This window comes from Corapipo altera, unplaced genomic scaffold, assembly GCF_003945725.1.
Source record: "Corapipo altera isolate COAL_440 unplaced genomic scaffold, ASM394572v1 226, whole genome shotgun sequence".
Lineage (NCBI taxonomy): Eukaryota > Metazoa > Chordata > Aves > Passeriformes > Pipridae > Corapipo > Corapipo altera.
This window is the reverse complement of record NW_020885054.1, coordinates 138930-158567: the sequence shown is the minus strand read 5'-3', so window position 1 is coordinate 158567 and position 19638 is coordinate 138930. Positions and strand designations below refer to the sequence as shown.

The window sequence follows — 19638 nt, the reverse complement described above, 5'->3', positions numbered from 1 at the left end:
ATCCCCACCCCACACAGGTGAGACCCCTCAAATCCCCACCCCACACACGTGGGACCCCTCAAATCACCCCACACCGTTGGGACCCCTCAGATCACTGTGTGATCATATGGATCACATGCTATTTACTGATCTGTTTTTGGATCACACAGTATTTATGGATCTATGTATGGATTATATGGATCACAGAGTATTTATTGAGCTGGTTTGGATCACCCAGCACAGGCTGGGAAGGGACACCAGGGACACCCCTTTTTCTGTGGCCACTTTCATGTTAGGGAGGGCTTGGGAGAGCTCAGGTGATCCAGAAAGGGAAGAGCAATCCCTAGAAATGTTGGGAATTTGCTGTTGGAAGGCTTGGGGTGGTTGAGGAACCTTCACTGTTAGTTGTCAGTTGCCCTGAGTTGGGGTGGGGTTGCTGTGCTATTCTGGAAATCCCATATCCAGGCTCTCTCCCATCCCAGGTGATGGGATGGGGGTAGTCAATCCTTGTCTTTCCTTTCCAGGTCCTGGGCAAGTCCTGTAAGCCCATTCCAGGTGAGCACGTTCCCAGTTTCCTGTGTGTTTGAGGGGATTTCTCCCTGGCAGATCCATCTCCCTGCTCTGTCCCTGTGCTGCTCTGCTGGGCCGGGTTTAACTCCCAGGAGGGGCTTTGGGGCCAGTTTGGGACGTCCCTTCTCTGCAGTTACGGCTTTAGGAGGGACTTTATTGGGGTTTAACCCCCACGAGGGGTCTCAGGGGCAGTTTTTGACGTCCCTTCTGTGCAGTGACTCTTCCAGGAGTGACTTTCCCGGGGGTTTAACGCCGTGAGGGGTTTTAGGAGCGGGTTGTGACGTCCCTTGTGTGCAGTGATGCTCTTAGGGGTGACCCTGCTGAGGAAGAAGTACCCCCCAGCCAAGTACCTGTGCGTGCTGCTCATCGTGGCGGGCGTGGCCCTGTTCCTGTACAAGCCCAAAAAGGGGGCCGGGGGCGACGACCACGTCTTTGGCTACGGGGAACTGCTGCTGGTGAGTGCTGGGGGCACCCGGGGCAGGGAGGGGCCTCGGGGGGGTTACAGCTCTCCTGGGCCCCAGGGAGCCAAACCCAGGGCCTCAGGTGTGCAGCTCACCTGGACCTGTGTGCTAATACAGAACTCAGGTGTGATTCCCAGCTCCCCTGTCCCAAATCCCAGAACTCAGGTGTGACTCCCAGCTCCCCTGTCCCAAATCCCAGAACTCAGGTGTGACTCCCAGCTCCCAGTGCCCTCAGGAGGGCAGGGGGGTGTGAGGGGGCTCTGAGCTGTGCTGGGGGTCCGTGCCTTTCCCCCCAGCTCAGGTGTTGAGGCACCAAACTCCTTTTCCATCAGTTCCTGCTCGGGAGCTGCCGTGGAAAAGGGGGACAATGAGGTTTTCCCTGTGGGAAGGACCAACCAGGGGAGGTTTTGTCTCCCTGCCCAGCTGCTGTCGCTGACCCTGGACGGGCTCACGGGGGTGTCCCAGGACCACATGAGGGCTCACTACCAGACTGGCTCCAACCACATGATGCTCAACGTCAACCTCTGGTCCACCCTGTTCCTGGGGGCGGGTAAGGACCCCCTGCCCAGGGCACAGCCCCAGCCCAGGCTGACCCTGACCCTCACCCTGAGCTCCAAAAACAGGCCTGGAACACTTTTTGGGGAAAACCCCTTTGTGCTTTGGTTGGGGTTTTTGTTGGTCTGTGTGTGAGAGGGGGGGTTGCTCAGTGCAGCTCTGCCAGTGCCCACCAGAGACTCCCAGTGCCCACCAGAGACTCCCAGTGCCCACCAGAGCCCCAGCCAGGCTGGAAAGGGCTTGGGACGACCTGGGATAGTGGAAGGTGTCCCTGCCTGTGGCACGGGGTGGGACTGGATGAGTTTAAGGTCTCTCCCAGCCCAGCCCATTCCGTGATTTGATGATCAGGCTGCAGCCCTTCTAATTAATCGCTGCGTTGTTGGAATTTGATCTGTAGATAACGATTGCTCCTTTCATTAATTAACCAGGGAGGTGATTGCTTTTTCTCCTGTTGTTTTCCACTTTGGAATTTACTCCCTGCTTTCCGTAGCTCCTCTTGGGGCTCTGAGCACGGACTGAAATTGCACCACGTGCCATTTTGGGCCCCCAAGTTCAGGGTTTTCCATCTTGGTGTGTCTTCCAGGGATCCTGTTCACTGGGGAGCTCTGGGAGTTCCTGAGTTTCACGGAACGTTATCCCAGCATCATCTCCAACATCCTCCTGTTCGGCCTCACCAGTGCCCTGGGGCAGGTGAGTGCTCCTGCCCTGCTCCCACATCCTGGGGTGGCTCTTGGAGTGGGGCTGGACCACCCTGTGCTGCCCTGGGGGTCCCTGGGCCCTGCACAGCCCATGGGATGGGGTGGGACTGGATCATCTCCAACCCAAACCATCCCGGGATTCCGTAAAACCGGTTCAAGTTTGTGTGCATCAATCGGGATTTGAGGGAAGATCCTTCGGCTTTTCCCTGAAAACACCATCCCCGGTGTCCTTTGCCTGGGGCTGGGGACAAACAGCCCCTGTTTGCTGCCCCCAGACTTTTATCTTCATGACCGTGGTGTCCTTCGGGCCCCTCACCTGCTCCATCGTCACCACCACCCGCAAGTTCTTCACCATCCTGGCCTCGGTCGTCCTGTTTGCCAACCCCATCAGCTCCATGCAGTGGGTGGGGACGATCCTGGTGTTCCTGGGTAAGTCTGGGAAGCAGATCCCCGAGCTCCCTCTGTCCCTGTGTTACCCCCCAGGCCTCGTGTGCCGTGGCCCCGTGTGCTCCCAGTGCCCTTGGTGTGTCCCCCACCCCGGGGGTGCCCAAACACCCTCAGTTCGGGGGCTCCCAGGCTGCTGCTTTTCCCCCAAATTCCTTGTTGGAGGAACACAAAGCATTTTTTGGTGCACGTGGCTCGTTTTGTGTCTTTGCAGGGCTCGGCCTCGATGCCAAATTCGGGAAGGGAGTGAAGAAAACGTCGCACTGAGGAGGTGGTTGGTCGGTTGGTTGATCCCCACAGACAGAATGAACTTTTAATTTATTGTCTTGTACCTCAAGATCTGTTCAACTGGACTCAGGAGAGGGAATCAGGAGGAGACTGTGTGGAATCTTTTGTTGGTTTGTTTCAGTTTTTTAATTCTGAATTGTCCTACAGATGTAACACTTTAATTTGGAGCATAATTGAGCTTTTTTTTCCCGTTGGTTTTCTGTAATCGGAGCCGAGCAGCAGCAGGAAATTCTTGCCTTAACAGGACAAAACCCACAAATCCTTCATATCTTTATTAAAGACAAACAGCCAATGGCCACTCTTCCCGAACTTTTGATTCCGGTTGGTTTTGGGCTCAGCCCAGAATTCCGTGAGTTCTTTGGCGTGGCCTGGAGCGATCCCTGGATTAAAGGTTGGAGAAAAGCCCCCCTGGCTGTGTGGTTTTCCATGAGGGAGTTGGAGCAGCCAGTGGGATGTTCTTCCATCGGGAGATCCCGATGTCCTTCATCCCAGCCTTCCACACCGGAATTCCTGGCGCTTCCCGGGGAACCTGTTTAACCAGGGGGCCCAAATTCATTCTTCCCCCCCAGCCAGGACCTTCTGCTGCCAGACCTGCCCAGCTGAGGGGACAACAGTTAATTACAGGGCCCCGCTTAATTGGGCCCTGGTTAATGAACAGCATCCCTGCTCCGGAGGGGAGGAGTTGTTATCCAGTGATGCTCCAGAGTGGGATTCTCCAAGGAGCAAACTTTGCACATGAAAGGCTGTTCCTGCAGCTGCCTCTTGCTCTCCATCTGTTCGGGGCTTTGGCCTCTCGTCCCTGCAGATGGGACCTTGATCTCTTCCCTGAGCTGCTCCTGGAATTCTCTCCCTCTCCCTCCCTGCTTTCCCCACCCCTCCCGTGGGGGGGAGGCCCTTCTGCAGGGGGATAATTGTGTTTAATAGTTCCTTGGCTCCGTTTCATTCCATAAACAGCTCCAGTGTCCTTCAGAGGCGGAAGCTGGAGTTTGGGTGAAGTGTCAGGAAGCACTTTCTGCCCTCCAGAGATGAGTAATGGCCCAAGTGTTGACACTGGAGTTCAGATCCTGCAGCAATCCAGGCTGGGCAAAGGGATCTTTAACTCCTGCTGCCAAGTCCTGCTTTGCTTGTTCCAAGAAGGAAGTGGCCGAGGTGGTGCTTTGCTCCTGCCCCAGCAGAGGTGGCAGAGGAGGGAGATGAGTTTGGGAAGGGGCTCAGACAAAGCCCTGCAAGCACAAACCGTGAGGTTCTGCAGAGATTCCCTTTCCCTCTCTCCTGCTTTCCCCCTGGCTCCTCAGCCCGCTCGGGATGGGCAGTGTCCAGCAGGGGGAACTCTCATTTCAACCATTCCCGAGGAACACCGGGAGGAAAAGCAACGAAGCAGCAGCTCCTCTTTAATTCCTGATGTGACTCCACTGCTGGAATCGTTGGGAGCAGCGAAACCAAGGGAGAAATCCGGGTTTTCCTCCGTGTTGGCCCCGTTCAGCCCTTTCTGGCCACCAGCAGGGCCGGGTGGTTCGGGGCTGTGGGAGAATCCCCCAGCACTCCAACTCTGGTTCCCTGCCCACAGCCCCACTGCCTGGCTGGAAACATTCCTGGCAGGATTCTCCCAGGAGCCCTGTCAGCTCCTGTGGCTCTGGGGAGGTGAGAGGAGCCAGGCAGGGACAGAACAGGCAGATCCTCCCCGGCTGTGCTGCCCTGCAGGAGGAGCTCCTGGTGGAGCAGCTGAGGAGGGGCAGGTTTGGGCTCAGATGTGGATCCACAGGGGGAAAACTTGGCACCGTGTCCCTTTTCCTTTCCTCTGCCTCGGGTTTATCTCCAGCTCCGTCAGCAGGTGGTTCAAAACAAGCCCCAGTGTTCAGGGAGCACAGAGGAGCTGGGATGGAAGGTGGGGGGTTGTAGAGGTGGGTGTGACTGTGGAAGGGATGATTCTGGTCACAGGATGGGAAAGGTGGACAAGGAATTGTCATCATTCCTTTGAAATCAAAGAGTTGATAATTTTCTGGTCACAGCAGTGAAGATGGACAAGGAATTGTCATCATTCCTTTGAAGTCAACGAGTTGCCAACCTTGAGGGTCCATAACTTTGGGGGCAGCAGGGAAAGGTTTCCACGATGGTCCCTGGACTTGGTGATTTGCTTTTCTGCAGGAGGGACCCCACCTTTAATCAAGTGTTGTGATCTCCCCTGAACAACAGAAATCTGGGTGAGTTTGTTGGAAAGAAGTGGTTTGTTTGGAGCCCCCAGTGAGTTCCTGCAGCTGGGACAGGAGCAGGGGCCACCCAGGGCCCTTCTGTCCCAGCTCTGCCCCACGGGACTCCTTTGCCCCTCAAATGTGCACAGCTTTAACAAAAGCTTTGTTTTGTCTGGTTTGATAAATTCTAAGGTGTCTTTCCCCCCCGTCTCTCTGAGGTGACTCACGTTGTCACTTCAGGTCACTGGTTGGAGTCACTCCACTGATGTTCCCCAGCAGCAGGACTGTCACCTGAGAACTGAACAAACACCCGGGATGGAATTAATTGTTCCTGCAGCCAGTCAGTGTTTCAGGGAAGTGTGAGTTCCATAATTCCTGGGAACCCAGGGAGGATGCAGCCTCTCGTTTTATCACCTATAAACACCCCCTCACAGGAAGGGTGGGCACAGCCCAGTGGGAAGAGCAGCCCTGGAAATGCTGGAACTGGGGTGTCCTGGAGCAGCAATAGTTAAGTCACGATATTTGCTAGAATTTGTGCAAGAAAATACAAACTGACAGTCAATATTAACCTTTAGTTGTTAATATTTGAGTGTAATAACGAATATTAACATTTAAGTGTGGAAAGCACAGATTTAGGGAGCTCTCCTGTCTCTCACCAGCAGGAAATAAGAAATAATTAACTGTGGTTTAGTTTTGAATCCCAGAGCTGAGGGGATGAAAAATTCTTAGTTTGTGGATACCTTAAAAACCCTTTTCCTTAACTGTTTTTACTCCCTGAAGGTCCAGACTTTCAGGGTCTCCCTTTACCAAATCACTTCTCTTCACTGGTCCCTGGTTTTTATTTCCTGCTTGTACTTCCTCCCGTTTTTTTGGTTTAGTTTTGTTTTGTTTTCAGCTGCTTGAGCCCTTTATGCTGGTTCAGACTCCCCTGTTCTGTTCTGCAGAGTGAATCTCACCCTCAGTTTCCAAGTCTTTCGTCCAATTATCAGCAGCCACCGACACCCTCAGCCCATTCCCACCCCTCCAGCTGGGATAACACTGAGGAGCTGATTCCTGCTGGGGGGGAAAGGCTGGCTGGGATAAATCTTGGATAAATCTGGGCATTTCTGACAACACTCCGAGCTCCCCCACCCTGCAGGTGCTCCCAGAGTTAACAACTTCCTCGGAGAAAGGGAAATCATTTCAGAGCCCGTTAGGGCTGGTGGGGAGCAGCAGGATGAGGTTTTAATGAAGGCAGGATCAAAAGCATCCTGAAGCAAAGCAGCCTAAAAAACAAGAGCAGGCTCATTGGGGGAGGCGGGAGATGCTTCTGAGGGGGAGAAACAAAGCAGCAACTCAAAGACGTTGGGGAGTCACTTCCTCACAATTGTGCATTTTAAAGTATAATTTCCTCTCCTAAAAAAAAAATCAGCTTTGATACTTTTCCAATACAGGTAAAAATAGCAAAAAGGAACAGATTCCCTGCAATTAAAATCTCCAAGTCAGAGTTTTTTCTCAGGGAGGTCAAATTTATGGGTTTTTTTAAGCAATGTTTGTTTTCTCGTAAAGAGAAGTAGTTTTTAATCACGGCAAAAAATGACTGAGTTAAGTTGTTTTGTGGTGTTTCGAAGTCAGGAGAGTGAATTTGGGTGAGAAATGTGCACAGCAGGAGCTCTGAGGCGTTGGGATGTGAGAAAGGGGACAATCCCAGCACCAGGAGGGATTTCTCCATGGAAAGGGCTGTCAGGCCTTGGCAGGGGCTGCCCAGGGACGTGGTGGGGTCACACCCCTGGAGGTGCCCAAGGCACCTGGACGTGGCACTCAGTGCCCTGGGCTGGGGGACAAGGTGGGGATGGGGCACAGGGTGGATTGGATCATCTTGGAGGGCTTTTCCAGCCTCAGTAATTCTGGGATTCTGTGACCACCCGCAGGAATTTTCTCATGGAAGTGCTGATTTGTACTGAATTTAAAGCTGGATGTGGTGGCTGTGCCAGAGCAAGTTCATCCTTTATATTTGGAGGGACACAGGTGCCACTGGATCCAGATGCCAGGAGGGAAGGAGCTGATGGATGAAGTGCCCAGGCTGGGACAGCTCTGAGCACGGGCACAGCCTGGAACTGGAACACTCCAGGGAATGTTTGGGTCAGAAAGGGCCTAAAAATGGGGGCACCTGTAATTTTAGACCAGGTGGGAAGGGACCTTAAAGCCCATCCAGTGCCCCCCCTGCCATGGGCAGGGACACCTTTTGCTATCCCAGGGTGCTCCAGCCTGGCCTTGGACACTCCCAGGGCTGGGGCAGCCACAGCTTCCCTGGGAAATCCATCCCAGCCCCTCACCAGGGAAGTAAAACCCACCTGAGGTAAAACCCAGCTCCAGTAAACCCCACCTATTTCCTGTATCCTTCCTAGACCCTCCTGGATTTCTGCCTTGGGTCTGGGAGCAGCCAGCTGCCCTGCTTTGTTTTCACAGGTATGAATGAGCTGCCTGAGCCCTCTACACTGTACAGGTTCTCACAGGTAATATTTGTCACCCTCCTGACCCCAGCACTGGAGGTTTCATTGCCAGGGAAGGGGCTGTGGGGCTGCCCCACTCAGTGTCTTGCTCAGAACTTGCCATTCTGTTCAAATTAAATTTGGAGCAAAAGGGTTGGAAAAGCGAAGCTCAGACCAGGCTCCTTTCCCTGGAGGATGCTCCGACTGCCACGGTTGGGAGCACCCAGGATCTCAGCTCTCCTCACCAACCCTGTCAGCACTGTGTGTGCTGGCTGTGATTTAACAATTAAACCACAAAAGCCTGGAATATCGAGGATCCTTAATGGCTCCAGTTTAAAACAAATCAGCCCCTCAAACCCAGCCACGGTTCTGTTCCAGTTTGTGGCTCTGCCACAACATTCCCTTCTCTTTACAGCTGGAAAATGAGTCCTGGGGGTCTCCCTGGTACCGGGAGAGGGGAATCAGCACCTTGCAATGTGTTTGTTACTGTTGCATCTCTGAGAGCCTCATTAAGTCTCCCCAGTGATTGAGATGGGCTTTGTTTAGCAAGGGTTTGTTTGGTTTCGTAACAAAGATGGCAAATCCGGGAAATAATGAAATAACTTGTTTTCATCCTCTCGATCCTGGGGAGCCTCTATGAGATTTTAATTAGTGCTGCATTTTCAATAACTCTGTATCCCTACGTGTGGCAGATTCTTTCCTGGATAACAGGGAGGTAATTATGAGCCTCCTGTTTCTCAGCCTCTCACTGAAGGCACGGCTGATACATTTAATCATGATGCAGAAACGCTGGCAGCTTTCTCCGGGTTCAGCCTCTCCCTAATTACATTTCTGGAGTTTTAGTAAATTGAAAGGGAAAACGCAGGGACAAAATAATTAAAACCAAAGAGGAAGTTGAATATTAAGAAGCAGGAGCTGGTTAAAATTCTCGCACACGACTCTTCCACAGCCCCGGGTTTAATCAGCGTCGCAGGGAAATCAAACCGGGGTGTGCAGAGGGTGGCACCTCCAAACCCGGGTGGGCATCAGCACTCGGGGCTGCTTCTGAGGGGGAAAACCCACCTGTGTGGCTCAGGTGAGAGTCTCACCCAGAGCAAATGCCCCTGAGAACTCAGTGCTCTCGCCTGCTCACATCAGCTCATCCCCCCAGTGTCACGGCTCAGCCCCCGGCACTGTCCAGCCCCTCATCCCAGCACTGAACCAGCCCAGGGCAGGGGCTGGGCAGGGGGAGGGACCACACTTCTCCTGTCCCTGCCACCAGGGAGGACAGAACTGACCCCCAACAACTTTTACGTACGGAGGAGAGGTGAAGTTCCATCTTCATTTTTCCAGGTACCCCATTTAATTTTCTGCTTCCTGGGAACGAGAGAATTTTGATCAGGAAAGTGTCATAAGCTCCAAAAGAAGTTGACCCCCCTCTAAGTGACCCTTGGCCAGTGCTGAATTAAAGGAGAATTTCTGTTTATTCTGTCTCGATTCTGCTTGAATCGAGAGGGGAGGGGGAATCTCTTTGTTTTCTCTAAAACTGGTGCTGTAATTTCCTTTGGTACTTCAGCTCTAAGAGGATAAACACATCACTAAAAATCCACAGCTTACGTGGGAACATATAACCCAGGGTGATGGAAGGGGTATGAAAACAAGTCTCTAGGAGAAATGTGTGGCCAGAACAGGAATGTTAATGCCAAGCCTGTAGCTCAGGAGGGGCAGTTTTATGGCATTCCTTCATCACAGTGCAGCAGTACCTGCTGTTCTGTCACCGTGGGCAGCAGTTTGTGAAACGAGGGAACGAAGCAGGGTCCAAGGATTGGTCATGACTTGGATGAGGCACTTGCCAGGAAAACCCAGGGCGCTGGAGAAAACGTTGGGAATGAAGCAGGCAATACTGGGAATCAGCAGTGGAGGAGAGTGGCAGCCCAGTGTCCTGGAGCTGATGTGCCGAGGGCAGCAGCATTTTTCATCTGAGAGAATGAGGGATGAGACTGAAATATTCTGCACTTCTCATTGAAATAAGTGTGGGATGTACTGTGGAGCCTGGTTAATTCGGTTATTTGCGTGTAATTGTATTAATTCACCCTGAGGCTGGAACTGGCAGGAGAGAAAGGATAAGCTTCTCTACAAACGTGTAAATAATTAAGGACTACTAATGATGAAAATTTTGCTTCACTGGTTAAAAACCTTTACAAATTAGGGAAGACTTGTACATGGATGACACCTCGGGATAATTAGGGTTGGGAGGGACTTGATGCAGGGTCACCTGTGAAAGGGGAGAAGGTGTCTCAGGGCTTTATTTAACCAGATCTTGAAAACCTCCAGTAGAGACTGCAAAGCCTCTCTGGGCAACCTCTCTCATCTGTGGTGGTGGTGTACAAATTTCTCATCTGGAATTTAAATCTTTCTTGCTTTTGCTGTTGTTTCTCACCCTCCTGCCACCTGCTTGGCCCCATTTCCTCGCCAACCCCCTCGTAGGTGCTCAAAGGTCTCTGAGGTCTCTCCTAAGCTTTCATTTCACAGGCTCTGCCACAAAGTGATCCATCAGGAGGCACGGCAGGAGCAGGGCCTGCCACAAAGTGAGCCCCCAGAGGCGCCGCAGGAGGGCGGCGCATGCGCGGGGGGAAGGAAATGTCTCGCGCGACGGGGCCGCTCGTCCATAAAAGGCAGTGGGCGTGGCCTTTGGCGTCAGTCGCGCTCTGCGCGTGCGCGGCCGCGAGGGGAGCGCCGGGCCGCCCCCCCGCCGCCTCAGCCCTCCCCGCGCATGCGCGCTGAGCTGCTGCGGGCACCTGCGCAATAGTGATCCTTGGGTCGCGCTCGGCGGGGACCGGCCGGGGAGGACATGCTGCCAAATAGTGATCCCCTGCCGCTGGTGGTCTCCTGAGGGGGCTGCGGGGTCCGCGGGCCGTCCCTCGCTCCGCTCCTGCCCCCACAGCGCTCCCGGAGCCCCTCCGGCCTCCCAGCAGCGCCGCAGCGGCGGCGGGGCCTCTCCCAGGGCCCGGAGGTGAGAGCGGAGGGGAAGGAGTTGGGGGGGCCGCAGGGCCTGAGGGAAGGGGGGGGCGGCGGGGAAAAGTTGGGGGAAAACCCGGAGCGAGGATTCCTGGAGACCCCCGCGCTGGGAGAGAGGGGCAGGGGCTGGTTGGGACTGGGTGATGAGGGGACGCGAGTGGGGGGAGGATCGGGGCAGCATCGCCGGGTGAGGGGTGACAGGCTGTGGCCTCGCTGGGGCTGAGGGGGCACTTCCCAAATCCTGCGGGAGCTGGGGGGGCTGGTGCTTCCCAGCCGGGTCTCGGGCCTGTGGTGGTGTTTGGAAGGAAATGGTGCATCATGCTGCGGTGTGGAAAGGCACATAATTCGCTTTCTTGGCGGAATGTGGCACCGGGGGGGTCGGGGGCACGGAGCCCCTGCTTCCTGCGGGCATCGTGGGGACTGGTGGCGTTAGGAAGGTAAAACAGCGCTCCAGGAGTGTTTTCCAGGCTGCCTGGGAAAGGGCATTGGCTTGTTCCGACAGGAGTTTTTTGGGGGGGAGAAAAATAATCGAACGTGGTGGTACTTGTTGTCAATTTTCCGGAACTCTGCTAAACGTGTTTGTGTTCGTCCTGACAATGAGGCAAAGAAACACTTTTCTGGGATTTCCTCTTGGGTTTTTTTTCCTTTGCCTTTGGAGTTCTGAGTGGTTGTGTCTGGGGTGGATCATTGTGAAACCCTATAAAAGTCTGTGGAATTAAACTTATTTATGCTTTATAAAATAGAACTCTTTGCTTATTAAAAAGGTCTCCGAAAATTAGTTAAGTAAAACATACAACTTGACTTCTTTTTCAGTGACATTTTTTTAAGCAGCTGCCCAGGATTATTTGGTTTCACTATGTCACTTGTTTTGTTGTGACCTGAGGGGAAAAAATAGAATTTTTTTTTCCCCCTCCCTTCTTTTTGGTACTTTTTGGGTGGGATTGAGATCAAGGCAGCACAGAAGTACACTGAGGGTGTCATCCTGTCACTGCATCAGCAGAGGACAGTAATACAAAACTGTGCCTGGCAGATGCAAACTGCTCTCAGATCTGACAGCCTGATTTACTGGATGGAGTTACTGATGTTATAAAACCATTTTTTCCCAAAACCCCCAGGATTTGGGTGTAAATCCAGGGCAGGGAGGGGGCTGAAGTGGAAGAGGGGTCGGTGAGACCATCACTGAGTGCACAGAGCAGGGTGAAGTGCTTAAAAAACCACTTTGTTTCTTGTGCAAATGATATTAATTTGCTGGTATTTCGACATGGAGGAGGCACCAGTTCTGCCAGTAGATTAGATTAGATTAGGGCTGATAAATCTTAAAAACAGTTCATTCCTCTCTGAGTGGGGGGAGGTTCAGGGTTAATCTCCAGTGCAGCCCCTGCACAGACCCAGGGTTTGATTCCCAGGGTGGTTTCTCTGGGATCCCAATCCAGCCTCCAACGAGAGGGATTTCCCAGCTCTACTCTTGGCACCCCTGGTGCTCAGCATCCTCCCCCCTGGGGACCTGGAAACTTGGAGTCATGGGCTCCATCCCCTTCCCAGAGGTTCTTTCTGCAGGATCGGGCCCAAGGCTGGGAAATATCCCGATTTCCTGCACAACCAGCAGCTCCTGCTGTGTCACTGGTGGGGTTTGGAGCCCCCCACCTGGAAGCAGCCCCTGTGATTCTGTCCCACCCTCCTCTCCCCTCCCAGCTCAGTTCTCTGCACGCTTGGATATTATGTAAGATCTTGCTGGTTCTCCCCCAGCCTCCAGCTGTGCTGGGGTTTTGAGGAAATACAACAAAACCCAAAACAAACCCAGAACTAAACCAGCCAAAAGCCCTTTTATTGTGTTGCTTCTTGAGCCTCTGTCAATAAGCTGCTGCTGGGAACTGCCTCGTGCTTTGTGCTTGAGAGACCTGAAATAAAACGTGTGTCCAAGTCTGGAAACACCTGATGGTGCAGGAGACTGGGGTGGGATTGGAGTGTTTGTGCCTTGAGGAGGCAGAGAGGCTGCTGGTGCTCAGAAACTGGATCTGTCAATGTGTTAGAAGGTCTTCTCTTGTTTTCCTGTTGTTGTGTCCCTGTGGTGGTTGTTGGGAAGGAAGGAGTTGCTCAGGAAGCCCTGTGAGCAGGGACAGCACCCAGGGAAGGGCTGGAGCTGTGCCAGGGGAGGGTTAGGCTGGATTTTGGGAAAGGTTCTTCCCCCAGGGGGTGGTTGGCACTGACCAGGCTCCCCAGGGCAGTGGGCACAGCCCCAAGGCTGCCAGAGCTCCAGGAGGGTTTGGGTAACACTCTGAGGGACAGGGAGGGATTTTGGGGTGCCCTGGGCAGGGCCAGGAGCTGATCCTGGTGGGTTGGGATATTGTGACTCTGGAAGTCACAGCTGAGGATTCAAGGAAATACATAACACAGGTGAAATGGAGTTTGGGGGGTTGGGTTTGGTTTGGGGTTCTTTCCCTCCCCATTTTTAGGGCTGAAAAGACACTGAACTGTAGCAAATGCCTGGGAAATCCTTGGGAATTCCTGCTTGTGCTGTGAGGGAATCCTGGCTGCAGGATTGTGTCCTGTGAGCTGCCCACTGCCTCTGTGGGGTTATAAAGTGGGGCTCAGGGGTCAGTTGAACATCCCAACCCCCAGTCCCTGCCTGGAAGGTGCTGCTTTGGCCTCGGATGTAGGAGCCAGTGGGTTCCTGGTGACTTTTACCTGCCCTGAATTTGAATAGTCCTGACATTTTTATGCTGAGATCTCAGCTTTTCTGTGTCACAGATTTACTGCACAGGTTCATTTTTATGACTGTGGACTTTAAGAATGGCTTTAGCCAGAAACACTCGGGGACTTGGAGAGGGTCACAGACTGGCTGGGGGGGGTAAGCAGGGCTGGGTAACTGGGGAGGTGTTTTCCTCCTTCCCACAAAGCCCAGGTTGTTGTATTTACCAATAAACTGCCTCAGAAATGAACATAAACGTGAATATATCCATCAGGGCTGTGAAGAGAACTGATATCTCAGAAAAATGTCATAGGAAATGGTCTAGAAAAACACTGGATTTAGAGCTGAACAGGTGAACATTTGCCTGTGGGACTCGATCAGCTGAAGAAATCGTTTAAGAATATGTGTGGTTTTTTAAGGGTAGCTTTAATTACTGTCCTTCCCCACATTGCTGCAGAAATCTGTTCAATAAATCATAAATCAGGTCATAATTGTGTGTACAACTGTAACAGTGGTTTACAAGGGGGGAGACTGTTGGGGCCTTCATTTCCCCACCACTTTTTCTCCTGGAATTGTTCAGCCTCACCAGGCTGTGCTTGAAAACCACATTTGCTGCATTTCTTAGAAGCACTTCTGGGCAGTAAATGAAATTCAGGGGATGGTGTTTTTCCTGCATTTAAGAGAGAGACAAATTACTCAGGGTTTTCTGTCAGCTTGTGACTGTTCCCACTCTGTCACTGGGGGTGTTTGGGGCCAGAAGGTTTGGAAATCACCCTCCAGGGCTCTTTTTTCTGGAAAGTAAGATCCCAGGGAGCTGCCAGTGGGATAAAAGTCCCAGTTTTACTCAGTAGTAAAGATTTATAACTTATATGATTTAAAATTGGTGGTTTAGGTTGTTTTTTACTCTTTGTCTTATTAATCCAACAATCTTAGTTTTGAGCAGTTGGGATATCCAAACGTGGGTGTAGGTGAATTATTACAATAATAATCATTATTATTTTCAGAGTGATTTTTGTCAGATGTGATTTTTATTTTATGTTGATGTAAGAATATTAACTCGTGGTCACTGAAATTGGTGTGATGCCCTTCAGAGAAAACACAGCTGCTGGTTTGGGAGGAAAATGGGGGTGGGTTGGAGGGGGAGGTTGGTTGGAATTTGACTCCCCTCTCCTTCCTCTCCTTCCTCCCCTTGCTGATGTCTGATAAAGTCAGAGAAAAGATTAAACCCAGTAGAAAATAAAGGATTCTCCCTGCCCACAACGAGTTCCTGGTGGGATGGGCTGCAAACAGGAGGCTCAGGGTGCCTGTGATTCCTGTTTATTCAGAAATGGGAGCTGATTTGGTGAGTTTTCTGTTGGGAAGAAGCATCCTGTGCTGGTTCTGAGAGAGGGTTTATTTGACAATCACATGGTCTGTAAATTGAAATTATAACAGTTTTCCCAACCATTTTGGAGCTGCTGCAGCTGCAAGGAGGGAAAGAATCCAGCAGCAGTTTGATGCCTAGTTTTGGCCACGCTTTTTAATCTCTAAATTGATCATTTCCGAGCTGAGTTTCCATAATCATCATCATAATAACAATAATAATGAAACCCACTGGGTTTCAGCTGGAGCTGGTTTTGAGGAACTCGGATGTCCAGGGAGATGTTCCAGGGGGGCTCCCAGGGTTGGGGTGGCTGGAAGGTCCTGGAAGTCAAGGCTCAGGGGGATCCCAGGGCTGGCACTGATTGCACATCAACCACTCGGGCACTTTCTCCCTGTTCCCACTCCTGGGGATCTGCTGGGGCTGGAGGGGTGTGAGGGGTTTGTCTGGCAGGAGCTGAACAGCCTCCAGAGGGAGGGGAATGCTGCTGGCAGGGAACTTTCCCTGGGAGAGGACTTTGCTGCCAAAGAGGGGTTTTCACGGCTTTGGGGGTTACCAAGAGTCCTGACCATGAGGAACCTCGTTTTTGGGGCTCCTCCAACACCCCAGACTGGGATAAAATGTCATTTTGGGGGGTCTACCACTCTCAGTTCCATGAGGAAGCTCATTTTTGGGGGATCTACCCCCATCAAATCCACGGTAAAGGTCACTTTGGGGTGTCTGCCAGGACCAAGGCCATGAGGAACCTCAGTTTTTGGGGGTCTGACACCCCAGAGCACAAGGGACCTCGGGTTTGGGGGTCTGCCAGCACCAAATCCAGGCTAAAGGTCATTTTGGGGGGTCTACCACCCTCAAATCCAGGAGAAATCCCGTTTGAAAGCTGACTGTAAAAGTACAAGTGGTTTAGGGTTTAAAGAATTGCTCAAATGGCAGGTGACAGGTAACATTCACCCTCCAACAGAGCCAGGCCGTAAAATCCTTGTTATGATTCTGCCTGGGGGGGAGAATCTCAAATAAAAAGAGTTTCCTGGGCAATAACAAACCTTTCTTTCCCCAAACGAGATCTCCTGCCAGGCTCAGGGTTTCTCTGAGGCCTAAACTGACGAGTTTAAATAACATTTTACCTTGGGAGAGGAGGCAAACGAACAGCAGTGCATCGCCAGGAGGGAAAAGGGCTGCAGAACTGGGGAAGGGGGAAAAAAAGGAGTAAGAGATTTATTTCTTTTTAACATGCTGATGATCTGCATTAAAAAATTATGAGGAAGATTAGAGGAACAGTTTGGAAGGTTTAAGCCTTAAGCATCTCAAGAGGATTAGATGGAAGTAGGAAGAGTTAAGGAAGAGGGAAACATATGGTGAGAGCAGGAGTGGTGGCTCAGAGCAGCTCCCAAGTGACCCCCAGGTTTGGTTTGCTCTGAAGGATCCGATTATTGTGCCCCAGAATTTTTGGGGGATTTGAGAGCAAGGGAGGTGGGATGTGCCCCCTCCTGGGTTTGGGAATTGTTCACCCTTCATTCACAGCCCCTGTTTTGGTGTAAATTGTCTAATTCAGGCCCATCAGATCTGTTCAACCCCATTCATGCCACTCCTTTATTGGGTTTTTTCCAGGAGGTGATTGACTTCTTGTTCCCATTTCTTTGTTTCCAGCCTTTCCCTTTTGTAATCCAGGACTCCCTCCAAGACCTGGCTTTTCCCTGGGTCACTCCCCCCTCTCCCCAGTGTTGTGTCCAGCCTGGAGCCCTGTTTGATGGGAACAGGTTGTTTGCTCCCTCCCTGCAGCCCGTTCTGCTCCTCCCTGTTAATAACTGGGCAGCTTTGGGCACCCTCCGAGCCCCCTGGGAGTGACTGGCACCTGCCTTTCACCCAGAGCAGGTGCAGGGCCTGGGAATGCTGCGTGGCCCTGGAATTGCAGGCAGGAGAGTGGCTGCTGTTCAGTGTGCACAGCAAATCTGAAAACTTATTGATGCGTCCCCTGCTTTAACGGCACCGCTTTGCCCTCTCTCAGTTCACTTGCCCTTTCCCCCCCTTGTTCTTCATGAATTCCCACCTTCACTGCCCTTTCCAAGGCTTTGAAGAATTCAGGAAGATAATGCTCTTTTCCTGTGCTTCTTGTTTTACTGCCCCAATTATCTCTGTCCTGCTCCTCTCTCCCTGCTCTTCTTGGGTCGCCTTTGATGCGTTGCTGGTCCAAGGAGCAACCACTCTGTTTTTGAAACACTTAATTAAAAATCTGCTTCCTTTACAGACTTCTCCAAGTTGTGTTTGCTGAATAAAACTCCCTGAAAAGTGGATACACCTGGAAATTTCTGCGGGGAACTGCTGGTGTCTTACAGGGGAGTTGGTTTGCCTCGAGAGTAGAAAATGAGGCTGTTTAGCAAAAGTAATTCTTAGGTTGTTGTGAGGTAGTTTTGAGGTCTCCTTCAGGATTATTTGTGGAGCTGATGTTCCCCACCTCCCTGAGGTCAAGTCTCTGCTCTCCCGGGGTGGTTTTACTGTGGATTCCAACAGTGGGTGAAGTTCTGAGCTGTAAAGTCAGGAGATAATTGGGAGGACAAGGGGACATTTCCTGTGCTTCCCAAGGGGCTGCTCTGGTCCTTGGATGAAATGTCTTCCTCTGGAAGTGGTTGTGGCTGGGGTGAGAATGACTCTGTTTTAGCTGTAATGCCAACTGTGTCCAGGAGAAGTGTTTGTTGTTTATATTGGGGCTGTTTGTGGGCTCGCAGGGGGGCCCAGGATAATATTTGGTGTTTTGTTGATATTTCTGCCCCTTCTCCTGGCCAGAAATGATTGTGAGCTGCGGATTATTTCCCAGCTGTTTGGGAGGAGGTGAGAACCAGGGGAATATGGAGTGTTCCTGAGCAAACAAACCCTCCAGCTGAGCTGTGCTTCCCTCTCACACACCCTGACTGTTGGGCTGGAGCAGTGATTCAGCATCTGAAGGTGGAGCAGCACAGGCAGTTTTTCAGGAGACAGTTGTGATTTTTTTGCTGTGTTTCCCCTGCTCCCAAACAAGGCCAGCAGCTCGTTTTTCCTCTGGGGGAACTCTGGCACGAGGCAGTGATGGATATTCCCGTTTATTCCCTGTGATGTCACTCCCTGACAGGTGTTTGATCGCCTCACGGGGAGCTGAGCATCTCCTTTTAACTGTGTTTAGCTGCCTCAGAAAGCACCTGTGGGAAGCTCTGACAATCCAGGCTGGGAGTGTTTTCCAGATCATAGAACAGTCTTTAAAATGGGGAACCTTTGGGCCATTTTGGAGCCAGAATGGGGTGATGTGCTGACATTCCACAGCAGCACCTCGTCAGGGTTCCTGTTCCCACCTGCCTGTCCAGGCTGTCTGGGAGGGAAGGATGTGGGATGTGACAGTGGATATTCAATAATCCCGTGTCTCTGAGGCTCAGACTTTTGTTTTGCCTTCAGAAACCTCAAACTCCTTTGCCATGTGTGAGGTGATTGAGGTGCAGCTTAAAATGCCACCAACTGCAGGAATCAACTGTTCAAACTTCAGTCTGGGCATCCCATCATTGCCCATTTCCCTCCATGTGATCCATGGCAGAGCCCTGTGGGGTTGGCTCTGGGAATCTGGGATTGTGGAGTTGGCTCTGGGAATCTGGGATTGTGGGGTTGGCTGTGGGAATCTGGGATTTTGGGGTTGGCTGTGGGAATCTGGGATTTGCTCCTGCCCCCTGGGAAAACCTTCCCCTCGCAGGGGGTCGCTCCAGGTTTGATGGATAAGTTGAATAACCTCAGCAGTTGTTGTCTCCTGCTCCACAGCAGCTCCAGAGCTAAATGGGGCTGGATTTCAATGGCACAGAGCTGCACATTTGAATTTCTTTGGAGGAGTCGTGGTTATTTTAAGATGAATGTCATAAAGCTGCAGCAAATAACCTGGAGTGCACATTGATGTCCCTTACCTTCAAAAATGTTGGCTTTAAAATTAACTCAACGTTTTTAAAATCCACCTCTTTAAAATCTGCATTTTTCAAATCTGTTTGTTCTTGGTTTTCATGGGGTTTGTCCCCTTTTTGTGGACCCCCAGGGTGAGGATCAAGTCTCAATTTCTTCTGCTGAGTTGTGGACACTGTTCAGGCTTCAAACTGGCGATGTCAAGGGTGCCGAGTCCCCCTCCTCCGGCAGAGATGTCCAGTGGGCCCGTGGCAGAGAGCTGGTGCTACACACAGGTGAGTGCACACCTTACACACCTGGGCACACCTGTACACACCTGGGCACACCTGTACAGAGAGCTGGTGCTACACACAGGTGAGTGCACACCTTACACACCTGTACAGAGAGCTGGTGCTACACACAGGTGAGTGCACACCTTACACACCTTACACACCTTACACACCTGGACACACCTTACACACCTGGGCACACCTTACACACCTGTGCACACCTGTACAGAGAGCTGGTGCTACACCCAGGTGAGTGCACACCTTACACACCTGGGCACACCTTACACACCTGTGCACACCTGTACAGAGAGCCTGTACTACACCCAGGTGAGTGTACACCTGTGCCCAGGTGTTCCACCTTAGTGGGCTCAGAGCCTGTGGGAAGGGATGTGGAGTTCAGAGGTGTCACCCGGGCTGAGTGTCCTGCTTTGGAGGGGCAGGTACACACACAGCAGGTACACACACAGCAGGTACACACTCAGTTACACACACACAGGGCAGTTACACACACAGCAGGTACACACACAGCAGGTACACACACACACAGCAGGTACACACACAGCAGGTACACACTCAGTTACACACACACAGGGCAGTTACACACAGCAATTGCTACTGTGGCAACAGCCAAATGTTCCCTGTGCCTGGTGGCAGAGCCCTGGAGGAGGCATTTGGAGCAGCCCAGTGCCCTGTGCCAGCCATTCCCAGTGCCCCGTGCCAGCCATTCCCAGTGCCCTGTGCCAGCCATTCCCAGTGCCCTGT

At 52.0% G+C, this 19638-nt stretch overlaps 2 protein-coding genes across 2 annotated transcripts in view; both read left to right on the top strand.

Moving 5' to 3' along the window:
- Positions 1–3164, top strand: part of SLC35B1 (solute carrier family 35 member B1) — a 4288-nt gene extending 1124 nt beyond the window's left edge. Inside the window, exons 4-9 of the mRNA XM_027668849.1 lie at positions 504–534; positions 847–1004; positions 1434–1560; positions 2149–2255; positions 2539–2692; positions 2922–3164. Coding sequence (XP_027524650.1) covers positions 504–534; positions 847–1004; positions 1434–1560; positions 2149–2255; positions 2539–2692; positions 2922–2974 — 630 coding nt within the window. The 3' untranslated portion in view covers positions 2975–3164. The remainder of the gene's footprint in view (positions 1–503; positions 535–846; positions 1005–1433; positions 1561–2148; positions 2256–2538; positions 2693–2921) is intronic.
- Positions 3165–19507: 16343 nt separating this feature from the next.
- SPOP (speckle type BTB/POZ protein) overlaps positions 19508–19638 on the top strand; it is a 17244-nt gene continuing 17113 nt past the window's right edge. The window contains exon 1 of the mRNA XM_027668871.1: positions 19508–19516. Within this exon, the coding sequence (XP_027524672.1) occupies positions 19508–19516 (9 nt within the window). The remainder of the gene's footprint in view (positions 19517–19638) is intronic.